The 27811-nt window shown below is 52.5% G+C and overlaps 1 protein-coding gene across 2 annotated transcripts; it reads right to left on the bottom strand.

Annotated features, from left to right (window-relative positions):
- Positions 1–558: 558 nt before the first annotated feature.
- On the bottom strand, positions 559–27811 carry Mmel1 (membrane metalloendopeptidase like 1). Of its 2 annotated transcripts, none has more exons than XM_087906785.1 (24): positions 27668–27811; positions 25324–25483; positions 13883–13951; positions 13211–13270; positions 12141–12302; positions 11823–11903; positions 10479–10574; positions 9830–9948; positions 9261–9326; positions 7988–8122; positions 7823–7912; positions 6312–6448; positions 5900–5993; positions 5256–5384; positions 4696–4794; positions 4319–4402; positions 3902–4005; positions 3620–3678; positions 3122–3241; positions 2182–2315; positions 1997–2062; positions 1405–1500; positions 1052–1128; positions 559–959 (listed from the first exon to the last, which is right to left on the bottom strand). In XM_087906785.1, the coding sequence occupies exons 2-24, from the start codon at positions 25472–25474 to the stop codon at positions 860–862; spliced, it is 2328 nt and encodes a 775-aa protein (XP_087762911.1). In that variant the 5' UTR covers positions 25475–25483; positions 27668–27811; the 3' UTR covers positions 559–859. The 2 variants fall into 2 exon arrangements, with proteins under 2 accessions (XP_087762911.1, XP_087762910.1); XM_087906784.1 differs by having other exon boundaries at positions 7988–8185.

A 27811-nucleotide genomic window follows, 5' to 3' on the forward strand; every position in this document is an offset into this window, starting at 1 on the left:
ACCATTTCCAGAGCTGGAAACCCTTTCCGGATCTGACTGGCTGCTGCTGTCCCAGAAGAAGCCTGGGTCTGGCTAAGCATGTCTGTTTCCCTGGGGTCCGAAGGTCTGAGCAGAACTCCAGACACCCCACCATTTCAGGTGTTCCCTTCTCAAGGGTTCTTCCCTCTAGGTGGGTTCTGATGACCGGCTTAGCACTTTCTAAGACCAAGCCAGGGTGACTGCCATGTCCACCTCGATGTCCTCCCTCTATTCAGGGACCATCTGTACGCAGCAGGTGACGCCCCCTTTGCGATCTAGACCATCTCTGGCTTCCAGATTCCTCCTGTTGCTCCCCAGGTACTGATGTGAGTCACCAGACTATATAGGTCAGGTCCGGTCCTGGAAGCCCCACTCACCGAATTGTAGACCCAAAGGGTCTCTTCAGGGTTCTTAGCACAGAAAACTGGGAGGCTGGTCAGGAGCCCTTTCTCCCCACCAGCTGTAATTCTCGCCCTGGCCACAGCTTACCCAGCCACTTCCACCTGACCTCCCACCTGACCCTTACATGAGCAACACAAAGTCTTTGAAGCATTTACTTAGCTCAAGTCTGGAGCTTGAGGACATTTAGCCACGCACTATGGAGAGGGCGGAAGACAGCGGACAGCTCCTACAGGACTGGCGACCCTCACTGGCCTGAAGGGGCGCAGGGCCAGGCACCACTCATCCTGGGTGTGGGCGGGCGGCTGCACTCTAGGCCGGGTGCGGAGGGCTGGCTGGAGGCTCCGGTGCCCTTCAGGCAAGGACTTGCACGTCCAGCTGCCCCTTTCACGAAGCCTCTGGGTGGCGGGTGGGCGTGGGCTGCGGCGTAGCTCAGCCTTGGCTACCAGATGCGACACCGCTTCCTGGGGTGCATAGGGCTACCTCGTGGGCAGTGGAATGCCTCAGAGAAGGCGGCCAGGTTCTGTAGTGAGCCCAGTACCCTGTGGACCAGCAAGTCCAAGGAGGTCTGAGATGAGGGAAGGGGCCAGGGCAGGGGCAGGCATGCGTGCTTGCTTGGGGACTGTACACTTGCCTGTACTTAAGAGGACTGTGGACATCCGTCTTGATGGACTGGATGGCAAACTCAGGCCTGTAGGACCCGCACCACACCTAGAGGAGCGTGAATGACTTGGTTATGGGCCTGAGGGCTGGAGCGGCGCTCTCTGCTTAGAGAGACCAACAGATCCCTTCCTTCCTTCCGTATCTGCTGCCTCCTCCCCAGCTGGCTCCCAGTCCCCAGCTTCAGTCTTTCTCTTGGAAGCCTGCCAAGCCTACTGGTTCTGGTTTTGGAGTGTGGCAAGCTGTGGCAAGCTCATGGTGCCCTTGGGTGTACCCTAGAGTGGGCCCTCCAAAGCTGTGGGTGTGAGGAGCAGGACTAGAAGTTACCTGGGCATAGTTGACAAAGAAAAGCTGGGCATAGGTCAGGTTCAACCCCGGCAGTTGCTGATCCTTGCCGCCTTCAGACAGCCACTGTAGGTAAGCCTGCGAGCACCAAATTGGTCCAGCCAGGCTCTCAGAGAGCCCCATGCGGAATAATCTGGTTCTAGGACCTTCCCTGGATGGGAACCCTGCCTCCCTAGCTTAGGGCTGCTGTGTACAAGCCAGATAATTCTTCTGCAGCCCTCAAAAGACTGATCCAACAGAGCTCTGTGGGACCCTTGGCCATATAGCTGCCACCTGAAATCCACCCATCTGGACTCCTGGTACCCAGTGCTCTATTCCCAAGGCTGGAGATGTGGGCTGCTCAAGCCCATGGTCATGTTGTCTCTGCCCTAAATACTCCTTAGGAGACAAAAAGGGTTCCTACACTTGCTCATGTGGGAAACAGGTGAGATATCAGATTTACAACCATGGTGTTTGAATTTCTGCTTCCTCCCCAGTCCAGTTGGAGTGTTTTTAGGACACAGCCCTAGTTTGGGCATTGCCCTGCCATGCTGCGGCTGCCTCAGCTCTCTCCAAGGGCTCCACCAGGGCTTACCTTGTATGCCTGTCGCACTCCACCATTGTCAGCGATGTTCTCCCCGAGGGTGCTGAATCCGTTCACCTGCACGAAAGAGACAGAATGGGGGGGGGGCAGCCTGGCCTTGGCCCTCCTCTTGTCCCACGGGGCTAGCTGGGGTGCATGCAGGTGCAGGGCCACTGCAGTCCTGGTGACATGCTTACGTTCTGGTTGCCGGCCAGTTCCCAGGAAAAGTTGCCATACTGATAGACCATGCACTCCGACTGTTTGCGGAAGTGCTGGGCTGAGAAGTTACTCCACCAATCCAGCATGTTGCCATTCTTGTCGAAGTTCCGACCTAGGCGGCAGTAGAGGATGCACACACTGTCCCCCAAGGCCCTGGTCTCACTGCCCTCCTGCACCCCTCTCCAAAGGTCAGGCTAGTGCTAGATTTCAGGGGTTCCGAGCACACAGCACCATGTTGAGGGCTGCTCAGGGGAATTTCCATCCCATCCCATCCTTGCCCTTGATTAGGACCAGGAGTCTCAAGTTCAGGGGGTCTAAACCCAGGTAAGGGGGGCACATGGCTACCCTCATATGATACCCCTGGCTGAGCTATATGGGAAAACCAGCTCAGACATCACAGGTGGTGTCAGGCCCTAACAGTCAAACAGGGAAGCCGCTCCAGGGATGGAGACCAGGCAAAGCCCCTGTCCAACTAATCTACTGAGAGATTGAATGGATGATTCCTGGCCACTCAGTAGAGGGGTGTGTGTGTGTGTGTGTGTGTGTGTGTATCTGTGACTGGGGCACTCCCATCTGCCCCTTTACCATTGTCGTCGAAGTCGTGTGTAATGTGTGTAATCTCGTGTGTGTGTGTGCGTGTGTGTGTGTAACTTACAGGTGTATCTGTGACTGGGGCACTCCCATCTGCCCCTTTACCATTATCGTCAAAGCCGTGTGTAATCTTGTGTGTGTGTGTGTGTGTGTGTGTGTGTGACTTACAGGTGTATCTGTGACTGGGGCACTCCCATCTGCCCCTTTACCATTATCGTCAAAGCCGTGTGTAATCTCATGTGTGTGTGTGTGTGTGTGTGCGTGCGTGTGTGTGCGTGTGACTTACAGGTGTATCTGTGACTGGGGCACTCCCATCTGTCCCTTTACCATTGTCATCAAAGCCGTGTGTAATCTCATGCCCGATCACCATCCCGATGCCCCCAAAGTTCAAGGCCTGTGGTTGGTCCTTGCTGAAGAAGGGTGGCTGGAGAATACCGGCAGGAAACACTGTCCCAGAAGGGTGACAAAGAGAAGCTGTGAGTGACGGTGCCAGGCTCAGGTGGGCACCTCTACTGGGCCTGCCATCTAATGCTGTGGCCTAGGAAGTGGAGGTTAGGACTCCTTGCCCAGTGTACAGACAGGGACACTGAGCTCAGAGACTAAAACGGGAATGCTGGATTGGCGATCCATGCCCAGTTTCTGTCCGCCCACCGCTGCCTTCTTAAGAAAGTTCTCTGATGGTTCCTCTGTGTCCCTTCCAACCTGTGACCCTAAGGACAACATGAAAGAGACTGGAATCCACTCTCCTTTCCGAGGTTAGACTGGGAGTTTCCTAAGCAAGGGCAGGGGCTGTCCTCTGGCACTAGAGAGGCGAGGTGGGCTTACCAATCTGGTTTCTGTTTGGGGAGTAGAAGGCGTTGACCACGGCAGCCCCAATGATCCAGCTGTGGTGAATATACTGGTCATTTGGAGTCCACATCTGCCAGGACTCTCCCTAGGGTCCCTTCTTCCCTGACCAGATCCTGCCCTGAAGAGCCCCCAAAGCTGAGGGGGGGGCACTCAGGTCTAGGGTCCTCTCGAGCTGGCATCAGGCCAGACTCCTGTAACCGCCCCTAGCGAGTAGGTATGTTCTGCATGCCAGGCCAGCCTATGAGTCATTCCACTCACAGGTTGTGGTCCACTTTTTCCCGAAGCTTCTTGAGGCTCCGCTGGGCACTGGCCTTGAGGTTCTGAAGCCCATTCTCAAAATATAGGTCCTCTGAGAATATCAGCTGTGAGGAGAACAGTGCTTGACATGACTGGCACTCAGGCTGAGTACCCAAGAGTGTTAGAGGAGGGGCTGAAGGTTGAGGAAGGGTCTCCAGACCCTCTGCTGGCATGTGGCCCTCAGGCTCCTGGAGCAGCTAAGTGCAAAGTTTAGTTTCCCTGGGCCTCATTTTCTCTGTCTGTTAGCAGAGTGAGATTGGAGTCCCTCTAGGGTGTAGAGGTGAGTCTAAGTGAGCAACTGAAAGAACAGAAGGATGCCTGACATGGAGAACCCCCTCTCCAGGGGTTCAGGGCAGGGGCGTGCCCAAGGGTACGCACATTGGAGTATTCCTCATCCAGGTGCCTATTGCTTTCTTCCAAGATATAGTCAGGGTAGCCAATCTGTTCCCGGATGTTCATGGCCTGCACAGAGGAGGGGCAGCTAGGGTCACCCACCATGGGAGGTCCCTAGTCCTACATGCTAGCTTTGTTCCCTGCTGTGTCAGTAAGGGGATAACAGGCATGTTCCTTCTATCAGCTTGCAGAACCAGACACGTAGGTGGGGTTCTGTGTGGGTGGTTGGGAGTCCAGTGACGGTGGCTTGGAGCCTGGGTAGATCCTAGCTCCAGACCACGGGGCCTCCTGTTTCCTGGGGATTTCCCGGGCACTTCCCTCCCACCAGGGCTTTTTCTCCAGCGTGGTTGTAGCTCACCCACCTTTTCCTGGGCCTTCCTCTTAGATTCCTCATCCATCCAGTTCAGCTCATCCAGGGTATCCACAAACACGGATCTTACCTTGTCAATCAGCTCTTTGACCTGGGGGAATGCATATCCTCATGTCCTGGGCTGGCTTAGGGGGCATGACCAGAACTCCAGGCTTGGTCTCACCTTTAGGATGAGACCACTGCTGCTCTGTCTCTGACTTCCTAGAGGGCTGTGGCATTGATGTGGGGTAACTATTCTGGCTCAGAATTGGAGTCTCATTGGTGGGTTGGAGGTTTGCTTGCCCAGGGCTCAGAACCCACACATACAATCTGTGTCTTTCTCAGGGACCTAACAGGGTCCAGGACTGGAGTTCATGGTCATGGGCACCTGGGGGCAGGGTTTCTCTTGGTCTTCCTCTGTTCTGGTGGGCACTGGGATTAATGCAAGCCCCTCTGCCACACATGGGAGTCACTGGGTAGGGTGGTGGTGATGGGGCTGGTAGCCTTGCCAGGAAGCTGTCCCAGGGTGAGCTTGAAAGCTGCCACGGACAGTGCCCATTTGAAGTTACACACCATGTCCTTGCTGTCCTTGGAGAAGGCCTCCTTGATGTAGAGGGAGCCCACGGCACTCTCCATGTTGCTGTTGACGTAGCTGACACACTCCCGCCAGCGCACCTCCTCCACGGTTGTGCCATACAGCGCCTGGCGTGTTTATTCATTCAGTCACGCATGCATCCTATCCCATGTGCCAATGTTTAACTTTCCCGGGTCATATGTGGGTCCCTGAGCTTGTGAGGTGAGGCAGGCAGATCCTCTCACCACAGGCTACAGGGTACCCAGAGGGGAGACACAGGATGATTCGGACTGGTTGCTGGCCATGGACATGAGAAGACCACTACTCTGGAAAAGCTAGGGTCCTACTCAGACCCTGTCCTCACCCCCTGGACCTGGTGGTTTGCCTGGACACTACCCAAAGCTTCTCCTCATCTCTTTGTGTCTTGAGAGTCAAACTGGCCTCTACTGAGCGACTCCCTACCCTGCCTGGTCCCTCCTCTGGTCACACTTGGTTTTCGACAGCCCCGTCTTCTGCTTTGTTGGCTTCTATTGTTGGCGGTCCCAAGAGGGCAGGAGCCTTTTCTCAGACCCCAGTGACGACAGTGTACACATGGCTCACAGCTTAAGCTCAGCATCATGAGGTGGGCAAAAAACACACTCACCTTGCGGTAGCTCACTCTCGCTTCTTTGAATCTCTGGCTCAGACTGCTGATGCGATCCAGCACCAGGCGCCAGATCAAGTAGTTCTGCATGGTCCTAGAAGAAGCAGAGGTGCAACGGGACAGGTGAGCGGCTTTCTGTCAAGGGAGGAGACACAAGTTAGCCAGCAGGTGCTACACCAAGCAGAGTTCAAGATTCTCTTAAGAACTGGCTTGTTTATCCCTCAAGGCTTGATAGGATTCCTGTCACCAGGGTGAGGCACCAGGGGCACTGGAATCGAACCTCTGTGTCCCTCACGCCTGAGAAGTTCTTGGTGGTATCCTCTCCCGAAAGTAGGAACTGAGTGTGTGTGTGTGTGTGTGTGTGTGTGTGTGTGTTGTGGGGCAGGCACAAGGTTCCCCTTCCCAGCCTCACCGTGCTGAGTAGATGTCAATGATAGACTCAAGGTTCTGCAGGTAGGGGATGCCATAGACCACCACCTCTTCATCTGGTAACAGGTCAATTTGGACGGAGGACAGCACACTTTGTATGAAGAGGGTCCAGTTAAACCCCTGTAGAGAGAGAGGTGGCAGGAAGACAGAGGTGGGGAGAAAGAAGGGAGGGCAGACCTCTGTGCATCTAAGAAACTCAGCTTCCACTGGAGAACATTTGAGGAACAGGTGAGAAAGGGCTGTTAAGAATCAAGACAAAGAGTGACATTTCCCCAGAGCCTGTGGGCTATGAGATTGCTAAGAACCTATGCGGAATATTTGAAAATGAAATGTAGTTGGGGAAATTACTGGGCAAACACGATTTAGCAAAAAGGATCAAAGTAGAAAATATGATAGTGGTATATGTTACATAAGCTAGGTAGGTATCTATTTTGTGTACAACCTTTTTTAGTATTTATGTGAGAGTTGAACATAGCCTCATGCATGCAAGGGCCGTGCGCTATCATTAAACTCTCCTAGCCCCATAGTCATGTTTGCTCTCAGTGAATTGGCCACGCTTGCTGAGATTAGTGGTGTACTTTAACTACTTTGAAAAAAAAATCTTGAGACAGGGTCTCTAATCAGGCTGGTCTTGAACTTCGTTATGTAGCTGACAATGCTCTCTCTTTCCTCTCTCTCCTCTCCTCTCTCTCTCTCTCTCTCTCTCTCTCTCTCTCTCTCTCTCTGTGTGTGTGTGTGTGTGTGTAGCCCTGACTGTGCTGGAATTCATTCTGTAGGCCAGGCTGTCCTCAGACTCAGAGATCTGCTTGAATCTGCCTCCTGTATGCTGGGATTAAAGGCGTGCACACCAGGCTGGGCTTGAATTTACTGCTTAATTAAAGATTTATTTTAACTTTTCTGATGTGTGGTGGTGGTGCGGGTGGTTGTGCGTGTGTCTGTGGTACCCACTGAAGCCAGAAGAGAGGCACCGAATTCCTGGAACTTCTGCCTGCTGTGGGTGCTGGGAACCGAACTCTGGTCCTCTGAAAGTGCAGGTTCTTAGTTGCTGAGCCGTCTCTCCAGCCCTGATCTTCAAATCTAGGGACCCGGCGGCATATGGAACACAAGCTGGAGCCAGGGCTCTCTTGGGGTTCGCCTGTCTTATGTGCAGTGCTATGGATCCTAGTGTTTGTTTCTATGTTCTAGTCGGGAGGAAGAGGCTGCAGGCCCAGTCACCTACTTCTGACCTAGGCCCTGTCCTGTTTGTGCCCTGGCCAGCATGGCCTTTTGTAGCAGCTGTACCCTGACCTACAGAGGAGGCCTGTCACAGGGCAACAATGGATGTCCCCCTAGAATGTTCTCCCTGTGCTCATTTAAACGCATTATCTGCCTGGATGCCAGCCCTACAGTCCTTTTAATGTCGGAGTAGCTTTGTGGGGGTGAGGAGGGGGAATGAGTATCCAGGTGGGTTGGGGCTGAGGCCGTGCTACTTCCTGGTTGGTGCCTGGGTCTCACCTTCAGACCAAACCTGTCTTGCAGCTCCACCAGGTCCATCCTGTGGTACAGGGTGGTGACATCATGCCTTTCCTCCTGGGGGACTGTGGCCTGCGTGGGGAGCAGGGGTCACACCGCGTGGCACTCGGCACCTAGCCCACGCCTCCCAGCGTGGCCCTGCCTCACATTGGCCAGATGTGCCTCCAGCGCCAGCACCTGCGCCATTTCCTTCTCCACCAGAGAGTTGTCATTGGGCAGGTTCATATCTTTCCTCAGCATGGTGGCCACTGATACCATGAACTGCAGGTAGGCTTCCCGCACCTGGGCCAAAGGACGATGGATGGAGCTGGGCGGCTTTGGCCACCTTGGCCACCATGGAGCACTCTGTGGGGTGGGGGCAGTATGTGACATGGAGTGGCCCCTAGAAACTTGCCCCTCTAGCTTCCCCAACAGGTTCTGGCACAGACAGCCCGGAATAGAGCGTGGAGACTGTCCATACCACACCCCGCTGTGACCGCCGTCTCCATCCCGCTCTCTAGGGACAAGGCTGCATGACGGCCTCTGTAGTCTGTAGTCTGGGTCTACTCCCTGAACTTTGTATGGAGTCATAGGCTCCGGCCATGCCAGCTCAGGACCAAGTTCTAGTCCCAACTCCATTGCTCTGAATGACTCATGCCCAGGTCTCTGAGGGTGGGGACAGTTTTTCAGGGCTGCACAGTGCCAAGTTGGCCTCCACAGGTGCTCAGTAACTCTTCAGCCATTGGTGCCAGGGTGAGGTAGGATTGCCACAGCCGTGATTCAGCCATGGGGTGGGTTATGTTTGTCCCATTCAATTGGACATCCTTTCTTGTGTCTATTCTTAAAGGGGCTTTCCTCATTCTAGCTGAGGCTTCAGACTACCCCATCCACCGAGACCTTGCTCTGCCAGCTGCTAGGTGGGACTGGGGGCCACACCTGTGAGCTTTTGGGATGATCCAGGTCCTAATTTCCTGTCTCCTGCTACCATCCTTCCTTCTCGATCCACCCATGTGCCCACTAATACTTCCAGCCCTGCTGTGAGGGTCATTCCTACCCTGTTCCTGGCCAGATGCCTTTGCTGTCCCTGCCTTCTTTCTGTTCATCCCAACTCTTCCTGCTACCCTGGCCTTCCTGGGCTACAGCTGACTTCTCTCCACAGAGCAGGCTCAGGACACTGGGCCTGGCTCTGCACGGATGGGTCAAGCTGAACAGACTGCTTGACCAGATGAGCTCACTCACCTTAGGGCCGGCAGTGTGAACACTGGGTGTCCATGTTTGTGTCCCCAGTGCTCAGCGCCTGTCCACAGCCCCACAAGTGCTTCCAGAGGCTGGTTGTGGGGAGCAAGGCTAGTGGACAAGCCGGAGAGCTGATCTCTGGGGAGGGGGACAGGATATGTGCAGGGAACTGCATCTGACATGGGCCCCGAGGCTCCCTGCTTACCTTGTGACTGTTGCCTTCGTTGAAATAGTACTCCCGGGATGGCATGCCCAAGGTGGGCTGATCTATCTGGAAACACAGAGTGTGTGACTCCTCACGGGTGGTGGGGATCCCTGCAGCCTGGCTGAGGGGGGCAGCAATCCCCTGTCCCTAGACTGTTCTTGGTAACAACACTGGCTCCCTGTGGAAGTCAGATGCTTCCGAACCCAAGCCTTCGCTTGATAGAGAGGGGCTGTTTGGGGTTCAGGTTCCCACAGGAGGGGCTTGCACCCCAGCCTTCCCAAAGAGGCATCTGTGTGCTTCTTGGAGCCTCCAGCCAGGGGCCAAAGACCTCACTAGGGTAAAATAGCAGGGTAAGCACTGGGCCAGCTTCTCAGAACACAGCAGCGGCCACGAGGCCCCCTGTGAGCCCTGCTTAGCACAGTTTATGTTGCAGACCAGGCTGTGGACAGAGGACACAAACATTGGGCTCACGGATTCCCCCAGCCACCACCCTGTCTATCTCCTGCTCTCCTGAAAAGCCCAGAGTTAGACACCCAAGCCCCACCCTACCCACTGAGGGTATTGCATACATAGATGACATGCCGGCTGGAGTTCTGGTCATCATTCCAGATGAAGAGGTCAATGAGGACGCGCCTGTTGAACTGTGAGTTCAGCACAGCCAGCTGCCGTTCCAGCTCCCACTTGGGGCCTGAGGAGTCAGTACCCACACTAGAGACCAGCTAGCCCCTCTCCAGACAGAGAACTGTACCTCCTGAGCACAGCATTCTGGGGGTATAGGGATCCCCGCCAGGCTCGGGTAATGAACTCATTGTGAGACTTTGGGGACCTAGGAACTATTCTCCAAAGGGGCTTAGGGACTGTTCTTCAAAGGCCCACAGGGAAAGAGTGGCTGTGGATGGGAGATGCCCTATTCTAGGCATCATCCCTGCCCCTGAGTCAGAAGTGGGCCACGGTCTGAGGGCTGAACAGGGATATGAAGACTGGTGTCTCGGACAATAGGAGGGATGACCCAGGACAGCGCTTCAGGGGACCAGCCATCGTGAGCACCCATCACAGACCCCACTGTCTCCCCAGTGTGAAGCCTAAGCCAGATTTGGGGGCCCTAAGTTATCTCTGGGAGGAATGAGCCTCTTGGGGCTTCCCTAAGAGCAGGCAACCTGCGGGCAGCTGTGGGGTGAGCAGCCTCTCCCCGAAGTCGGCAAACTGGCCTGTACTTACCCACCATCTCACTCCACTTGTCCATGGCCACAGGCCAGCCTCCTACCACATCTAAGATGTCCAGCAGGGGCTGAGAGTCTCTCTTCTCTATCACACCTGAGGAGGGAAGGAGTGGATGCTTACGCAGACTCCAGTGGCTGAGGTGCCACAACACCCGCCCGGAACATGCCTGCTCCATGGACTCAGCTTTAGCTCGGGGCTTGCTGATAAAGCACACAGAGGGTGGGATTTGGTGGCAGGTGACAAGCCTAGGGAAGGAGTGGTGGCCAGGGGGGAGGTCCAGAGACAGAATGTGCTTGGGCAAGAGTCGGGTCGCATAGGGGCCATGTGACTTGCTTCTGTCACACGACGGCAGTCTAAAAGCATGGGCTGAAGCCCAGAGAGGCTTCCCTCCAAGGAAGTGCTTCTCTGACAGGGTACTTGGGAGAACTTCAGGCAAGGACTAAGTGCAGAGGGCATAACCCAGAAGTCACTATAGATAGAAGGGCGGGCCTTAGGATGACAGGGCAGGACTCCAGAGCTGGTAACGAGAAGGGGCTGGTGTCCACTGTCCGGGCATGTGGCAGGGCTGAGGGACCGGGAAAGGACGGTGGTTCAGTGGTTAGCGAGGCACCAGATGAGTCTGATGGAGGACGCTAGCCTCGAGATGCCATGGGTGTGTGAAAAGAGGAGGCCTCCCGTGGGTTTGGACAGTGGCCTATCTGGCTTTCTCTGCTTGGGTTTCATTTGGAAGTAGGAACAAAGTTAGAGAAACTGGTAGTCGTAAATGAAGTCCTGGTTGCTTGGGTCAAAGGGAGCAGGATTCTGAGCAGCTGCTGGGCTGCTACTCTGGTTGGTGGGCTGGAAGCTGAGGAAGGGGCTCAGGGTTCTGTTCACAAACGGCTGCCATCCTGCCTTGGGCAGCCAACCTTTCAGGCAAGAAATTAAGTAAGTGTGAGAATCTAAAGGAAGTCGTCTGTGACTTGTGGGTTTGTGGAGATAAGATAGCCCTGGCCATGCCCAAGTACAGGTTTCAATGGAGATAATCTCATAAAATCACAGTCCCACTAAGTTGCATTGTTGGTACATAGGAATCAACCTCAAGCCTCCAGGAGATGTCCAGGGAAGACAGGTGGCCCCAACTTGCAGCTCAGCTGGCCAGAGTGGTACCTTCGGGTAATGTAACTACAGGCTAGGGTTATACAGCCCCAAACCCAGGGTAGCTGGGAATGAGCTAGGCCAGGTGAGGCACAGCACACAGCTCCTTCTCATGTACCCTGCATGATGTTCACTCCCACCCCGAGATACTTCCGTGTGTAGTGTACCGTTAGAGCTAACTGGGCCCCAACAGGCGGCTCGACTCACTTTCGTTCATGCAGGAGCGGTACAGTGTCTTGGCCTTCTCCACAGCCGGCCGGTCCTTGAGAGAGGAGTCCTCCAGCACCCCTGGGGACAGAGGAGAAAGCTTCACAGAGGTTGAGGTGACTGCTGGGGTCCCAGGACAACCAATGTCTACTGTAGCCCTTAGCCCCGTCTAGCCCCGGGCTAGCATCATCAAGCTGCCCTGAGACTCAGCACAGTCACAACCCACTCCAACTCTGACTCTGATACCTAGATGTCAGGCGGGAACCCACCCGAGGCTCAGAGACACCTCTATGCCCCCAGGTGGTGGCTACTCTTCACCTTTAAGGATGACCTCCAGCTCATCCCGGAGAATGTCAAAGACGCTGTATCGGGAGTTGGTCTCGGGAATCACGTGACGCCGCAGCCAGCCTCCGCAAGCATACTGGTAGAAGTTGTCACAGGGCTCCTGTGAGTTGTCCATGTTCTGGAGGATTCTGGCAGCTGTTTATCCAGAGGAGGTGGAGAGAGGAGGGGGGAGAGAAGACCCTGAGTTGTGGACATCTTGATATTATCTCAGAGTCTGAGAGACAGTATCCTCTCTTTGGGGACAGTTTGTCTGAGATTTAATATCAACTATTAACTTGGTGGCATCTGCTAACTTGCTCTTGGGCAAGTTAGTCATTCTCCCTGAGTCAGAGGGAGGCTAGTAACATTGGAAGAATTACCCAAGTGTCTTCAAGGGCTACAGCAGCCACTTATAAGCTACAGGATCTTGAATACCCCTGTCTTCTCCCTCCTGAGGACCTGATATCGGAAGATGGCTCCTGCTCATAGAAAGGCCCAGCTGGCGGCCCTCCCTCCTGGCCTCCTAGCCATAGCCCTTCTGCCCCATGCAGTCCTAGTGACCTCTCAGTCCTCAGGTCCTCTGTCCTATAGGGGAGAAAAAGATCCCCCACCCTGTCTATTGCCTTGAGGTTTTTCTTTATCAGAAGGGGCAGCTGTGTCCATCCTAGGATCCAGAGCATGTTGGTGACAGGGGCCTGAGCTATGGGCTCACTGACTCTGCTCACTCTGCCTGGGAACCACCTGGTCTGGGGCTTTTGTAGCGGGAGATTTCAAAGAGAGCATCACTGTGGGGCTCCAGGGCTCACTCAGACAAAACAACCTGTTCCACCCTCACCCCACAAAACTTCATTTTCCCTCCTGCAGAGGGCAGTCTGTGGCACCCAATTTTAAGACAAAGTCTTGGTAGAAAATTTGAAATAAAAAAAAATAATCCTTTGATTTGACTTTGGTTTCTATAAATATAGATGAGGGCTCTTGGGTCTCGGCCTACAGGTGGGAGCCAACCCCGGTCTCCAGGGCTGCTCAGCTCGGCTTCAGGCGGCTACGCTAGTGGAGGGGCTCACCTGCCATCACGCAGCCTGGGGTGACGCAGACGTCATTCTGCTGGGGTGGCTCTCTGATGGCTGGAGGAGCAGAAGGAGGAACGTGAGGTGCGGAGCATCGGATGGGCTGGTACAGAGGCTTGGCTGCACAGCTTACAGGCCTTGGTGAGAGGACCAAGGCCTGGGAGGGCTTGGTGAAGCGCAAGCTGGGGTGGACATGGCAGGGTAGACGGGGTGGGCCTCCATTCTCCCCCACCCTTCATGGACACCTCCAGGAGAGCTCTGAAGCACACCACTGGTCCCCAGTTGGATCCCAAGTGTGACTTTTCCTTACAGCAGTGACCTGGGATCCCCTTTAAATTCTCTACCTCCACTGACCCCTATTGGGACCCAGTACCCTCAGAACCGAGGCTGCTCATGACTACCCTGCTGTCCCACCAGCTCTAATGGACTGCATTATCCCACCCTCTCCTTACCCTGTAGCCAGTACACCCAAAGGTGACACCAGACTGGCCTCCTGGGTGGTACCCAGCTGTGCCCAAACGTTCTGCATACAACGGCATTGGAGACTGGTGTCCCTCTCTTCCCTGCCCGCTCCTGTACTCTCTGCCCATCTACGTTACTCTACCCATGGCAGGCCCAGATGCCAAGCCCACCTCCTCAGGGCTGCCTGGCAGGGAAGGCAAAGTCTACCTCGTTTTACAATCGTCTTCTCTTCCTGGGAGAAGCGTAGTCGGCTAGTTAAGAGGGGCAGCTGCTTCCCTGGGGAGAAACACAGGGCTCAGCCTCCTCCGTTTGCCTCCTGGCGGAGCCTTGGGGATCTGGTTATGTCAGTGCTGGTGTCTGTGTGTGGTGCTGTGGGCTCTAGTGCTCGGCCACCACACAGTGAGGGCTGGCTACCAGGGAACTGAGGCAGGGGGACTATGGAACTTAGGCATCCTCTTCTCTATTCTCTTCCTTCTCCTCATAGGTCCTGCTAGGCTTGAATGGGAAAGGAAAGGTCCCTTATCTTGCTCTTCTATCTTCCAGTCCGCCTGGAACTACCCAGGCTCTGCCTGTCTTCCTGGACTGCGCTTAGAGAGGCTGCTCTTGCCGTCTTACCGCGGGAATACTTAGGCTAATTTGGGGAGATCAGGCCTTTGTAGGGAGCCCTGTCATGGCAACCTTCACCGCCCCCCCCGAACTACTTTCAGTGCCTGCTGAAGGTTTAAGCACTACCCTCCTTGTCCGTGTCTCTCCATTACATGTGGGGAGGGAAGCTGCTTAGCATGGAAGCCTTCAGGACCTGGAGTGAGGTTTGGGAGAAAGCATGTCAGGCCTGGGCCATCCTCAGGCCTGGTCAGACGGTGGGGGAGGACGGTTTAGGGGTGTATCTGCTTGGTTCCTGGCACAGTCAGCACAGAAGGTGCTGGAGGTGCCAACAAGGGGTGCTCCTCAGGACTAGGCAGTGTAGAAGGCCATTTGTCCTACACGGGAGGATACTACATGCCAGACCTGACTTGGCTATGATGCCAGTGTGGGTTCTATCCCTGAAGAGTCCTACCCTTTCATCCCCAATCTGAAGGAGCCGTTGAGGGAAAACTTTCAAGGGACAACCTGAGATCCGGGGACAAGAAAGTTGCCTCCTCAGGTCTGCCAGGGAAGGGGTAAGATCCCTGAGCTTTGGCTACCCTGTGGGGGTGTGCCCATCTCAAGAGCAGAGTCTGAAGGTGAGACACCGAGCCTTGGATCCCGTGGAGTCACACCATACCTCCAGCGAGAGGACGTGTGACCAGGAGGAACGTGAGGCTGCTGGCTCAGCACACACCTTTGAAGCCACCGCAGGTGAGTTTCGGACGGCTCAAGGAAGATAAGGACACAGAGACACAAAAGAACAGGATTCTAGCCCGGCAGTGCTGGGGGCACACACCTTCAATCCTAGCACTCGGAAGGCAGAGGCAGGCAGGTCTCTGAGTTTGAGGTCAGCCTAGTCAACAGAGAGAGTTCTAGGACAGCCAGGGCAGTTACACAGAGAAGCTCTGTCTTGAAAAACAAAACAAAAACAAACAAAAAGAACAGAATTCTAGACATGAGTTCTTTCCTTCCTACAGAAGAGTGACCAGGCCAGAGTCCAGCAAGGGAGGCTGTGCTGCAAGGCCGATCCCAAGTATGCTTCCATCCACAGAATGTTGGGTGCACCCGTGTGGGCTGCTGTGAGGAATCAGGGTCTCGGGGAGTCCCTGATGTAGAGGGTGTACGTTCCCACCTATTCTTGCTAACATAGCCTTCAAGGAGTTTGAGGTTATGTCCGCTGACAGAGAAGGAGAGCAGAGAAGAACCTTCCACTTCTAGCCCCCAGGGAAGCAGCTAAATATTGTTGACAATGAAGAAGGAACCTTGGGAATCGGGGTGTGGCTCAGTTGGCAGAGTGCTTGCCTTGCAATGCACAGAGCCCTGGGCTCCATCCCAAGCACCACATGAACCACGCGTGGCATTTAGGAGGTAGAGGTGGGAGATTTAGGAATTTAATGTTATATAGTGAGTTTGAGGCCAGCCCCCTGAGCTACATGAAACTCAAATCATTGCTAGGTGTGGTGGCACACACCTCTAATCCTAGCAGTTGGGAGGCAGGGGCAGGTGCATATGAGTACCTGGCCAGCCTGGGCCACATAGTGAGTGAGACCCTGTCTCAAAACAAACCAAAAACATACAAACAAGCAAACAACAGCAACCACCCCTTCACAAAACAAAAACAAAAACAAAACAAAACAAAACAACAACAAAAAAAACCCCAAAGGAGTCTGGAGAGATGTCTCAGAGGTTAAGACCACTGGCTGCTCTTCCAGAGGTCCTGAGCTCAATTCCCAGCTCACAACCACCTGTAAAGAGATCTGGTGCCCTCTTCTGGTGTCCAGTCATACATGCTGGCAGAACACTGTATTCATAATAAATAAATATTTAAAAAACAAACAAAACAATTAAAAACAAAAGGAAAGAGACCAAGAGGGAACCCCAAATGATCAAAAGGAGTAGACTCTGGGGTGACCCCACTATTAGTAGCAGCAGTCTGCAATGGCTGTAGTCACTAAGCTAAAGAGTCTTGCAGGAGAGGTGGGAAGTTTACAGTTACGCCCTGTGCTTCACTGGGCAAGTGGAAGCCACAGGAAAGCAGAATGGAAATGTTGGAAGAGAAGTGAGGTCTCCGAGAGTGTTGGAGATACTCAGGACCACTCAGGAGACAGACGGAGGATCAGGAGTTCAAGGCTAGTCTCTCTACAGAACCAGTTTAAGGATACACGAGACCCTGTCTCAAAAAATGGTAAGGAAACCACATCACAGATGTGACGGTCATTGAACCCCACAAAGGAAATATTAGTTTCAGGACATGCCAGTCAGCAAGACTTTTCAACCCAAACCAAACTACGAAGGCAAAGGAAGTAAATCAATAAATAGAGGGAACAGTTACCCAAGCTTAGAGCGAGCCAAGTATGGTAGTCTCAAGAGTTCAGGAAACAGAGACGGAAAGACTGCAAGCTCAGGGCTGGCCTGGGCTACATAGTGAGACCTGAACTCAAAAGAGATGAAGCAACACGAGACTCTCTGGGCTAAAGCCACAGGTAACAAAGACTTGAGTGGATGGGATTCCAGGAAGATCAAATGCCCTGGATATCCCCTGGTGTTTGTTTAGGCAGCATCTACGGTACTATAAATAGCTCTGAGAGTTGGGCAATGGCTGGCGGACAAGCATTTGCCAAGCAATTGTGCGAACTGGAGTTCCCCAGCACCCAAGGAAAGACCAGTAGGTGATGTGGGAGTCCCCTCTGCATGTTGTAAATACGTTCTATTACCATTGGTTAATAAAGAAGCTGCTTTGGTCCCGTGGCAGCGCAGAATAGAGCAAGGTGGGAATTCCAAGTGGAGATAGAGGAGAAAAGAAGGCAGAGTCGAGGAGACACCAAGTAGCCGCCAAAGGAGACAGATGCCTGGGAACCTTACCAGTAAGCCACGAGCCTCATGGCAAAATACAAAATAATAGGAATGGGTTAATTTAAGGTGTAAAAGTTAGCTAACAAGAAGTCTGAGATAATAGGCCAAACAGTGTTTTAATTCATATAATTTCTGTGTGATTATTTTGGGCCTGGGCGGCTGGGAAACGAACAAGCAGCCTCTGTCTACAAGTAGGTGGTCCACCTACACTGCCTGTGCTTCTAGGTGGAGACATGGGGTCTCTGAGGCAAGCTGGGCAGCGAGATTAACTGAACCTCTTCCTCAGCACATAAGGTTTAGAACGATTGAAGAAAACACCCAATGTCCACCTGTAGCCTACACACACACACACACACACACACACACACACACACACACACCACACATATATGAGAGAGAGAGAGAGAGAGAGAGAGAGAGAGAGAGAGAGAGAGAATGCTACAACGATGGAGAAAGCTCATGTTCCCTGAGGTTGAGTAACCTGCTGAGTAGGTGGAGAGGCAGATGTGGGGATGAGTGTGGCGTGGCCAAGGAAACTCGCCCTGAGACTCAACATGAAGCTGTCCCAAATGGAAGCGTCTCAAGACACCCGATGGAAACACACGTTCTCAGAGGGAAACTCTCTCCACTTACATCACACAGAAGGTCAAGGACAAAGCCCACGTGGATGTGAATTTGTGTTTGTGAAAAGAAGTTGTCCATACGTTAGGAAGAACAAGGGGCAGAACCCTGAGGTGTTCAGATATGGGGCAGAGGTGTCACGTGGCCTGCTTTGGCGGATAAAAAGAGGTGGGTGTGGCATGCTCCAGTTCTAAGCGAGTGCCCCAAGAGCCTGTGTGCTTTTACGTGGAGGGAACATGACTAGCTAGGTCTCTGTACCTGGATGAGGTGTCCCCCCCCCCCGACACAGACATGCGCAACCTGACCTCAGCCAAGGACAGAGGTTGGGAAATTGTTGTTTTGGGGGGACTGGGTGTTGGTATAGGTTTTATAGGTATCTAAGTGACACAGAGCATAATATACTTTGGAAATACTTAAAAGAGAAGAAATAATTGAAAACAGACAAGGGGCAGTTAAAAATCAATTTGAAAAAGAATCAGCTGTAAATGCTAGAAACAAACCCGTATGGGACAGTGAGGTGGTTCAGTGGGGCAAAGTGCTTGTGCAAACCTGAGGACCCACGGTGGAAGTGAGCGGCTCCTGTAGTTGTTCTTGTGCTCTGTGGCATTCATGTAACTACATCCACACATGTCCCCCCCATAAACACACACACACATGCATACCCATTAGTAATAAATACAATAATAAACATTTTAAAAAGGAAAACATGCAGTTGCTGGAGTTTACAAACAATCGCCAACCCAGAATGGATGGCTGCAAGGCCGCGGAAGAAAGACTTAGTGAGCTAGAATGATGCTCTGTGGAACTAACAAGGAGCGCTGGGCAAAGTCAGGCACAGACAGAAAGCATCAGAAAGGACAGACTGAGAAAAGCGAGTCTATAAGCAACCAGAATTTTATTTCATTAACTTATGTGCTTATTGTTTTCGTGTTCATATGTGGGGATGCATCTATGCACACACGTGTGGAAGCCAGAGGTCAGTCTTGGGTGTTGTTTCTCATTTTTTGAGATAGGATTTCTCAGTGATGGAGGTTCACCAGGTATGGTAGGTTAGGCTGGCTAACGAGTCCCAGGGATCCTCCTGCCTTTGTCTCCCCAATAGTAGACTTTCAATGCATATGTCAATCACAATGCCTGGCTTTTCTGTGTAAATTCTGGGGATTGAGCTCAAGTCTTCGCACAAAAGCACTTTACTGACTGAGCTCTCCCACAGTTATGTTAACAGAATTTTAGGAATGAACAGAGGTAACACAAGAAACTCTGTGTGTGCGTGCGTGTGTGTGTGTGCACGCGTGTGTGTAAGCCGTTCTAAGTATTGCATTGCTTAAAGAAAACAGTGGAGACGTCGATTCCCTTAGTCTTTTATTTTTGTTATTTATTTTTTAAAAAATGATTTTTTTTAAGTGCGTTGGTGTTTTGTCTGCATGTATGTCTGTGTGAAGGTGTCAGATCCCCTGGAACTGGAGTTACAGACAGTTGTGAGCCACCATATGGGTGCTGGGAATTGAACCCTGGTCCTCTGGAAGAGCAGCCAGTGCTCTTAACTTCTGATTCATCTCTCCAGCTCCTCCTTAGCCTTATAGTAAGTTAAGTATGTACCTGGGATTTATGAGAGAAGCTCTATTTTTGACACCAAAATCCACAAGAGTGCCATTTCCTTCCCAGAAACCACAACAAAAGCCAGATAATCTATTAAAAAAAAAAACCACTCTTTTTGGATCCAACCCAAGACTCAGCCACAAGATGAGGAAAATGGCATTTCAGAGAACATGGGCCAGTTTTGGTGAGAGACGGGACACACAGGTCCGGGAGAGATGTTCAAACAATGAGCAGGAAGTCAGTCACTTCTAAACCAGCTGACCGCCCGTGTGGGCGTGCTCCCACACTTTCCCACGCTTTCCCAATCGCCTGCAGGGCCGATGAAGGGAGCTATCAGAAGACTTTAGAGAGCCTGCTCCAGAAAGGAGCCTCTTTGAGACAGAGGAGCTCCCAGTGGGGGCAAGGTGAGGCCAAGAAAGACAACGGCCCAGCAATGGAACTGCTGCGTGCCTGGACCCTTTCTGAAGGAAGCAAGAGCTGAACACTGCTGGAGAAGATAAACTTTCACCCTCATGGGCCAGGGGAACAGCTTGGCTCTGCAGGAAGTGGGGAGGACGGGAGAGCCTGAGGGCCCCAGAGTGGCCGCCCTGCCATAGAGTGCCCTTGTTTGCTTCTGTGTCTGCTAGAAATACCAGGGGTGGGGTCTTTATCAACCACCCCAGGGGAGGGGTCTTATCAATCATATTAGTGGTGGGGTTTTATTAGTCATACTGGAAATGGAGCTTTCAAGTAATGGAACCAGGTTACCAGGGCCTGAGACCTCTGAAACCATATCCAGAATAACGTTCCATTCTTTACAGCCATTTATCTGGAACACTTTGTCACAGCCCAGGAAAGCCGACAGGAAACTGTCAGAGGACTGTCTCTGACTTCAGCCTGAGGGCTGAGGAGGCGGCTCACTGGTGTAAAATGAACAGTTGTTTACTTCTGAAATTTTATTCTGCAGAAAAGAGGAGCGAGGCCAGGAAAATGGTTTTAAAAGCCAGAGCTGTACCTCGAATGGGCTGACATCTAGGGTGATCTTATTGACTATTTTCCTGCTGCTGTGGCAGAACACGCTGGCAAGGAGCAGCTCTGGAGAGAAAGGGATCACCAGGCAGGGCAGCGAGAGTGTGAGGCTGGCCTGCTAGGCAGGAAGCAGCTAGATCATATTTCATCAGCACACAGGAAAAGCAGAGGAAAAGTGGAGCCAGGTTCCATAACCTTTCCAACAGTGCCACCAGGTGGGCACCAAGTGTTTACACACATGATCCCATGTCAGGCATTTCAAATCCCTAACACTGCAGGACTAACCTGGTGTTCAAGTTGCTTGTTACATCTTCTCGATAATCAGCAAACTATCTTAACTATCTTTAACTATCTTAAACGATCTTAAATCAATACAGGTGTTGAGGAGTACTCCTGTAATCTAGCGTTTGTGAGGTAGGGACAGAAAGATCAGAAGTTCAGGGTCATCTTTGACTATATAGTAAGTTGGAGGCCTGCCTGGGCTACCTGAGATCCCATCTCTCTCCCTCCTTCTCACAAAAGCACAGACGGATTTTGAAATGGTAAAGGCAGGCATAATAAACACTAGACAGAAAACGGAACCGTCAACAGAGTTATGAATGACGAAATCCAGACAATAGCAAGAGAAGAAAGTGTAACTCGTTAGTTTTCATAGTTCATAAAGACTAGGGGCTGGAGAGATGGCTCTGGCAGAGGGACTGAGTCCGGTTCCCAGTGCCCACATGACTGCTCACAGCCACTTGTAACTCCAGTTCCCAGAGCTGACCCCTTCTTCTGCCCCCAAGAGAACTTGTGCTCACATATGCATGAGCTCACATATTCCATGTATACGTAATTGAAAACAAATGATAAAGATTTTAAACTACACCGTAAAATATATAAATGACGCGCGTGGCTTTAAGCAAAAGCTATGGAGACATCTCTATCGGGAAGCGGGGGCTTGGTGTCTCCCAAGCGAATCCACCTTTGTACAGGATGTAAAGACAGGACTGACGACGTCAGAGGCAAGACTGACATCTTGTCATTACATCTGAGCAATGCGATGGGGATTTTCTAAGCAGTCCTGTTGTATCAAGTCTTCAAGCCCTCTTGTGGGCTTACACTCCTATAATTTCTGCTTTGCAGGTCAGGAAACTGAGGCCCAGAGATGTCATGGAAGCTGTCTGAAGTCACACAGCTGAGTCAGGAGCTGGAATCCCTGGCTGTATAGCTGGGAACTGATGTGCACACCGCCTCAGGCCCTCATGTCCTCACTGACTAACAAAGATGAGCTGCGGACTCCAAGGACACAGTCCAGGCTGGCAGCATGGTCCTGGCGGGTTCTGTCTCACCTCCTCAGCTTTGCTGCTTGGCGTGAACAAGTGGGCAAGGCCGCACGCCAATAAAAGCTAATTTACAAAACCAGGCAGGGCCATGGTTAGCCAACCTGAACAATGAATATGGTTGCTGGTGAAGAGGATTCTGGGTGAGCACGAATGAGGTCACGACACTGAGCCACTGATGAAAATATTTGACTCTCAGGGTCAGCCAGTGGCTCAAGAATAAAGAAAGACACTTGCTGAGAAAGCCTGGAGACCTTAGTTTGATCCCTGGAACCCATCCAAAAATGGAATCAAAGAATCAATTGACCTCCACACCCATGCCACACATACCCCACCATGTGCACAAAACAGAAAATGGATTTTCAGGAAAAAAAGGTGTGTTTATAATTTTAACCTAGCAACAAATTAAAAGAAAAAACAAGAGTAACTATCAAAAAGATAAAGATAAAAAAATTCAAGCAAATTGAGGGAAAAATAGCTCAGTTTGAACAAGGGCAAGAAAAGATGAAAATGCATCAGAAATACAAACAAACATTGTGGACAAAAGATACAGTCTACAGCTTACAGGGAATGCAGATAAGGAAAATCCTCCCTGTAAAAGGCAAACTCGAAACCCAGCCATCATGGCTGCAGGAGAAACAGCTGCGCTGCGCACGGGACGCTTCCCGAGCAGAGAGTGGAAGTACTCACTTTCGATCCTCCCGTCCCGTGCAGTGGAAAGGAAACCTGACCCTGCAAATTGTCCTCGGCCTTCACAGGCAAGTCACGACCTGCCCCTACTGTACAAATTAAAAGTGATAGGCAGATTGTAAAAAACAATTGTTTTGTTTTTGCTATTTTACTTTTATGTGTATGTGTGTTTTTGCTTACATGTATGCCTGTGCACCATGTATGTGCCTGATGCCCATGGAAGCCGGAAGAGAGTGTCAGATATCCCGGAACTAGATAGTTATTAGCTGCCGTGTGGGTGCTAGGAATTGAACGCTGTCCCCTGGAAGAACAGCCAGAGCTCTTACCCATGGAGCCACCTCTCCAGCCCCATTGAAAAGGATTTGTTTTTAAAAAAGCACAGAATCTAGGGGTGAGAGCATTGCTAAGATACGACACTGTAATGACTTGTAGTGGGCTAATTCTGTATGTATAACTAAATATAAAACAGCATGGACAGTGCTCTCACACACAAAGTAAATAAGTAATATACATATATAGAGAACTGCATAAATTTATGAAGCTAAGTTTGTACTTTATGACTTTTTTGATGGAAGTGGTTGAGGAAAACATTGAAGAATCCTCTTTTTTTGAGATTTTATTTTATGTGTATGTATTTTTTGTCTTGTGCGTGTCTGTGCAATTTGTGCTCCTGGTGCCTGTGGAGGCCAGAAGAGGGTGTCAGATCCCCTAGAATTGGAGTTAAGACAGTTGTGAGCTGCCACGTGAGTACTTGGAATTAAACCTGGGTCTTTTGGAAGAGTAGCCAACGCTCTTAACTGCTGAGCCATCTCCAACCCTTTATGGCTAAATTTATGGTCATGAGCTAATCTTAAATTGGTGAGAGAAATTAATCCTTGATATGACAAGTCTCTAGTGCAAGAATTTCACACACACACACACACACTATAGCTATCTGGAAGACGGAGAGAATGAAAGAAGCAAATATCACACGGGCTTTCTTTGAACTCACAGGCACTTATGGACGCTGTCACTCAACAGGCAGGGACGGGCATAGCCCTCGAGTGCTTCTGGCCGATTTGACAATTTTCCTGTAGAACAACTGGCCAAGCCTTACTTGGCCTAAGGCTAGCATGATTCAGAACCACCTGGGAGCAGGGCCGCTTACGCATGTGGGAGGGGAAGGATCTGACTAACTGAGGTGTAGAAGAGCTGCCCACTGTGGGTGGGACGTTCCCTAGGTAGGTATCCCTGGACTGTCTAGATAAAGACAATGAGTTGAACACAGTGGCCATGGCTCTCGTCTGATGGCTTCGAGTCCTGCTGTCGTAACATCCCCAAACACTTTCTCTTTTATGTTGCTCTTTTCAGGGTATATTTTATCGCAACAGCAGAAACATTCCCAAGAAGGCTAAACTCAGGCAAGCACGAGAAATCCTACTAGACCACCTCCAACTGAGTTTCTGACAATTGTGCAATTGATCCATAGGTCAGTAAAAGTTAAGATGGTAACGCTCATGTGGATATAGACATTAAAGAATAAATAGTAGCTCACAGATTAGAAAAAATAATAATAAAAATCCTCCAGACAGAAACAAGAAAATGTTTGAAAGTGGATAGTACAAAACTCCCCATCTGCCCAGTCCTGACTGAAGTCCTGGACTGAAGCCCAGGTTAGCTGTGGGGGTCATTCCAGCGGCCCAGGAACCCTGAAGAAGGAGGAAGCAGAAACTGGGGCCCTGGCAGAGGCAAGGAGACCCTGGCTGTCCCAGAAGTCATACTGCTTGAAGGGTAAAAGGAGAACCAGGCAGGGAGAAGAGAGACAGGACAACAGACAGGACAAGAGAGAGGATCCCTGCCCCTCAACCTCACGGCTGGCTGTGGGGCCTGTTCTCTGGAGGGCTCAAAATCAGGTGTTTTGAGATCAGTGCTCCTCAAACAAAGGGCCCTGGGGCCCTGAGCTCCACTGGGCACAGGGGCTCTGTCACTCCTGCCCTTGCAGTTGGCTGTACCTGTCAACCCTTGCAGGAAAACCAAACAGGCAGAGACCACAGTAGCCACTGGGCGGAAGCCACACTCTACATGGGCCCTTGAAGGCAGCCCTGGGTGGGGCGGAACCTACTTGTGTTTCCCAGCTGCCCCTCATCAGGAGTCCCCTGAGGGGACAATCAGGCTCTGGTGCCCTGGAGTTAGAGCCAGACCAAGGAGAGTGCATCACTTACAGACATGGCAGAGTGGAGTAGGTGGACCTTCCTTCTTCCTGTGTGTTTATCCCCCTGCCCCTGGCTCGAAAGAGATGAAGGGCTTGGAGGGTACAGAGCTGCTGGGTGCACCTAGTCCTACATGTGGTCCTTTAGGAAGAGGTCAGTGTGCTAAAGCAGTTCCTGGGACACCCGAGGTCAATCAAAGGGCAGCCCTAGCCACCCCTCCACCTTCATGGGTCCTCAGGCTAGCCCTTTCCTTCAAACTTGCAAAAAGCAAGAACCTGTTTCAGAAGCCACCAGGTCATCCTGACTGGTACCAGGTGAGACAGCTGGAGGGACCCCTTAGCTCAGGGGCTTGGGCTCCTGCTGTTGGGCCACCTGGGAACTGCAGCAGCCACTCTGCCAGGCTGTGCTGCGGACTAGAAGGGGGCTGGCCCGGTGGGGCGGGGGACCTGTCAGCCGTCTGCAGCATCCTAGAGTCCTGCTGAGGCAGAGGGGGCGGAGGCTGAGCCTGCAGTAGCTGCCGCGCCAGCAAGCCAGGACAGAGCTTTCTGGACGGGGTCGCTGGGTCCGTGCAGGTCAGTGTCCCTTCCGTGGCATCTCTGGAGTCAACACCATGACCCTGGGAGCGGGCAGGGGGCCCTGGCAGAGCCCTCTGCCCCACTCTGCAAGGCTGGCGTCTCTCAGGCAAAGCCCTGGGCGGGGGTGGGTAGGGGGAAGGAAAGGGCAGGGTGTCCTTACTCACCTCTGCTGTAGAGGACACCCAGGGCCACTAGGGTTCCCAGCAGCAGCAGCAGTAGCAGCAGCAGCCCCCCCTCCAGGAAACCTGAGCGCCTCTTCTTCCCAGACCGGTCTGCTCTCTCCACCATCCCCACTGGACTCTCCGACTTCCCCATCAGCCGGTTCTGGGTGGAAAGCACACAGCTGAGCACCCCAGGCCAGGGCCAGGAGAGGCAGCTGGAGCTGGAATGCCTTGACCACAATGAAGCTGGTGCTTTGGGGATGCTGTGTCCTGGTCTCTGCTCTCAAAGCTGCAAACTGTGCCCTGAGTGCCCTGGTCTTGCAAGGGGTCCTTATGCTAGGGGTAGGGGTCTCTGAGTGCCCAGGGAACCCCTGTGTAGAAAGGAGACCTGGCCAATTGGTCACGACGGCCATTGCTTTTCAGTCAGTTTCTCTCTTGTTCTGTTATCAGACACAGCAGGGCCTAACTAGTCCTGGAGCTATTCTGCTCACGGCCTGGGCTCTGCATGCTGGACCCAGGACGCTCCACCTAGATATCTACTGGCCTTTGCAGTGGAGCCTTCTTGGGTTGCCTGTGCCCAGGACTTCCTGGGTTTCTGGGCCTGGAAGCTGGATCAGGGATGTTGTTGGGAAGGTGGCTCAGGCCCTGAGCTCCTTGCCTGTTCTTCCACAGTTCTCGTTGGAATCCAGGAGTTTCGGGGGTTGGTGGGGTTAGGAAGGGCAAGAACGCATGTGGGAACCAAGTAGAGCAAGAGGAGATGAGCATCGTGAAGTTCCTCCCTATCATCCCTCGGGATGTGAGCAGATCTAGCCATCCCTTCAGCTCCTCACTATGGGGAAGATGTTCTGGGCCACCCTAAGGTGGACAGAAGTGGAGGACACACAATACGGTGGCAGGTTGCTGCTGTGACCAGAACAGGTGGCTGGGAAGGGAGGGCTGCAGGACGGGAGTGGTGAGTGCCCCTGTCATCCTGCCTCAGTTCTGGTCCCACTCATTGTGGATCTCAGACGCCTCTGGCATGCCTGCTTTTGATACGATGGAGAGTAGGCTGGACCCTGGGCCTCACTCCCTGCTTCTTGGCGGTCAGTTAATGGTCAGTGAACCCAGTACTTCTGATACTTCCTCTGGATGCTCAGACCACGACTGCCTGGCCATTCGCCCGCTCACAGAGCCTCTGCTGTCCTCCAGACAGTCCCATCCCAAAGTTGTTGGAGACTTCTGTTCCTAGGCCTTTAGCTCTGCGGGAGTCTGACCTTGGCTCCTTCCTACCCCAGGCTGCCATCTGCTTGAGCTGCAGTCAGACCTCCTGAGGGTGTGGCCCCTTTCCACCCTCTTAGTGGGGAAGTCAGAAGATGTCCCCTCTAATCTCCCTTGGAGCAGCAGTTCCTACTGCCATTTCAGGACACTGTGGGCCTGCCACCTCACACCGCCCCCCCCCATCTATTTTGCCAAGCCACTTTGTCAGGATGCCAATTTCCCAGGTCCCTAACTAAGGAGAAAACAGAGAAGGCCGCATCTTCAGGGGTCTTCCCCAACCTGGCTTTCAAGTTCAACTCAGCAACCTCAGCGTGTTCCTGGTCTCCGTTATCTTAACATACAGTTTTACAACCCCTAATGTTCTTATTCAGGTCATACTTGTGAGACTGCCAGACCCCCAGGGACTCCTGTGGCATCTGTAGGGCATCCATAGCAACGGTTGAAAAGGTGACTAGTGAACGAGTGAATGTCAACCCTGCAGGACGAGCCTGTTCCTGGGCCTGGCCTTTGCAGCTCCAGTTCCAGTAACCTGTTCTGACTCCGATTGCATTCGCTAGTTCTCTTCAGCATTCTGCGGGCTCACACTACTCTGTCCTGAAACCTACTTCCAGCTAACAAGGCACACACAATAAAAAACGCCGTCAGGTGGCCTGGGACAGGCGGGGCATGTCTGTGCTGGGCAAGAGGGAAAGGAGCCATCGCGGCCAGGCCCGGAAGTGGATTTCATCTCCCTGGAGATCTGCTAGGAGATGTTCTGGGTTGCCACGATGAAGGGACAGGGCCTTTTGGGTAGGAAGGGGATCAAAGGGGCTACCCAACTAGGTGTAGGCGATGAAATACTGAAAAGTTGGGTGCCGTCAAGTGAAATGCCAGGGTTATCAGAGGGTGCCATGACAGGGCTCACATGTCTAGCGTGATGGTGCATTTGGGAGGCTGAGACAGGAGTATTGCTGTGAACTCAAGGGCAGCCTGGATTACAGAGTGAGACTGTTTCAAACAAAACAAAATTAAGAAACCCCCAAAACCAAAACAATGAAACAAAACAAGATACCACCCAGTGAGGCAGCAGGGCAGGGTCCTCTCCACGAACCTTACTGAGTGATCTCAGGAGCCGCAGCCACCACTGGGCAGGTCCTTAAGGGCTGGGTTAGGGTGTCTCAGAGCTGGGGTGAGCTGGCCAAGGTGGGCTCTCGGTGGAGTAGAGCAGCGGTCAGGCCGATCTGGCTGTGAGGTC

Source organism: Myodes glareolus, chromosome 6 (genome assembly GCF_982192425.1).
Source record: "Myodes glareolus chromosome 6, mMyoGla1.1, whole genome shotgun sequence".
NCBI classification, from domain to species: domain Eukaryota; kingdom Metazoa; phylum Chordata; class Mammalia; order Rodentia; family Cricetidae; genus Myodes; species Myodes glareolus.

Coding starts and splice junctions, on each gene's coding strand:
- Mmel1 (XM_087906784.1), bottom strand. CDS start 25,474: ATGGGGAAGTCGGAGAGTCCAGTGGGGATGGTGGAGAGAGCAGACCGG. Junction 3,679..3,901: donor GAAAAAGTGGACCACAACCT/GTGAGTGGAATG, acceptor TATTCACCACAG/CTGGATCATTGGGGCTGCCG. Junction 3,242..3,619: donor CCCAAACAGAAACCAGATTG/GTAAGCCCACCT, acceptor CTTCTGGGACAG/TGTTTCCTGCCGGTATTCTC.